The 623-nt window shown below is 59.4% G+C and overlaps 1 protein-coding gene across 1 annotated transcript in view; it reads left to right on the top strand.

Annotated features, from left to right (window-relative positions):
• Positions 1–288: 288 nt before the first annotated feature.
• ANKRD13C (ankyrin repeat domain 13C) overlaps positions 289–623 on the top strand; it is a 29,387-nt gene continuing 29,052 nt past the window's right edge. The window contains exon 1 of the mRNA XM_018576864.1: positions 289–621. Coding sequence (XP_018432366.1) covers positions 390–621 — 232 coding nt within the window. The 5' untranslated portion in view covers positions 289–389. The remainder of the gene's footprint in view (positions 622–623) is intronic.

Genomic DNA, 623 nt, shown 5'->3' with positions numbered 1-623 from the left:
CTTGCAATGCTGACTGACAGGTTGACTTGGTGGCTTTTTTTTACTTAATAAAAATGTGGTTCCCCTTTAAGAAGCGAGCCCCGCCCACCACGCAGCTTACGCTTGTAATAGGTTGGACAGCAAGCCCCGCCCTGCTGTTTGTGTACTTTATTGAATTGACCAATCACGTGTTTCCCGTGTGCGCCAAGTTTTACTCTCAGCTGACGTCACCGCATGCGCGCGCGTGCTTCTGTCAGCGAGTCCGTCTCCGCGGCTCCGCCCACTTTCCACTCAAGTATCGCGACCTGTCGGACAGCTCTCGCGAGATCTGCGCGATAAGATGGCCGCGGGAGGTCCGCCGCTGTTCCAGTGAGGAGGGGGAAGCGGTGCCCCGGGTGTGAGCCGCTCCAATGACCGGGGAGAAGCTCCGTCCCCTGCGCCGGGACCACAAGCAGTGCAAGGAGGACGAGCTGCTGGAGACCGACGAGGAGAGCGGAGGAGAAGGCGGAAGGAACAAGAATGGCAAAAGCTTCTCCAACCACCGGCTCATCCCGTCCAACCCGGCCCTCAGCAACGCCTGCTACCCCGTACACGAGTGTGTGTTCCGAGGTGACATCCGCCGACTGTCCTCCCTCATCCGCAGC

This window comes from Nanorana parkeri, unplaced genomic scaffold, assembly GCF_000935625.1.
Source record: "Nanorana parkeri isolate BGI_ZX_2015 unplaced genomic scaffold, ASM93562v1 scaffold79, whole genome shotgun sequence".
Taxonomy (NCBI): domain Eukaryota; kingdom Metazoa; phylum Chordata; class Amphibia; order Anura; family Dicroglossidae; genus Nanorana; species Nanorana parkeri.
Note: the sequence above shows the minus strand (reverse complement) of the source record. Positions and strands in the feature narration are given on the sequence as shown.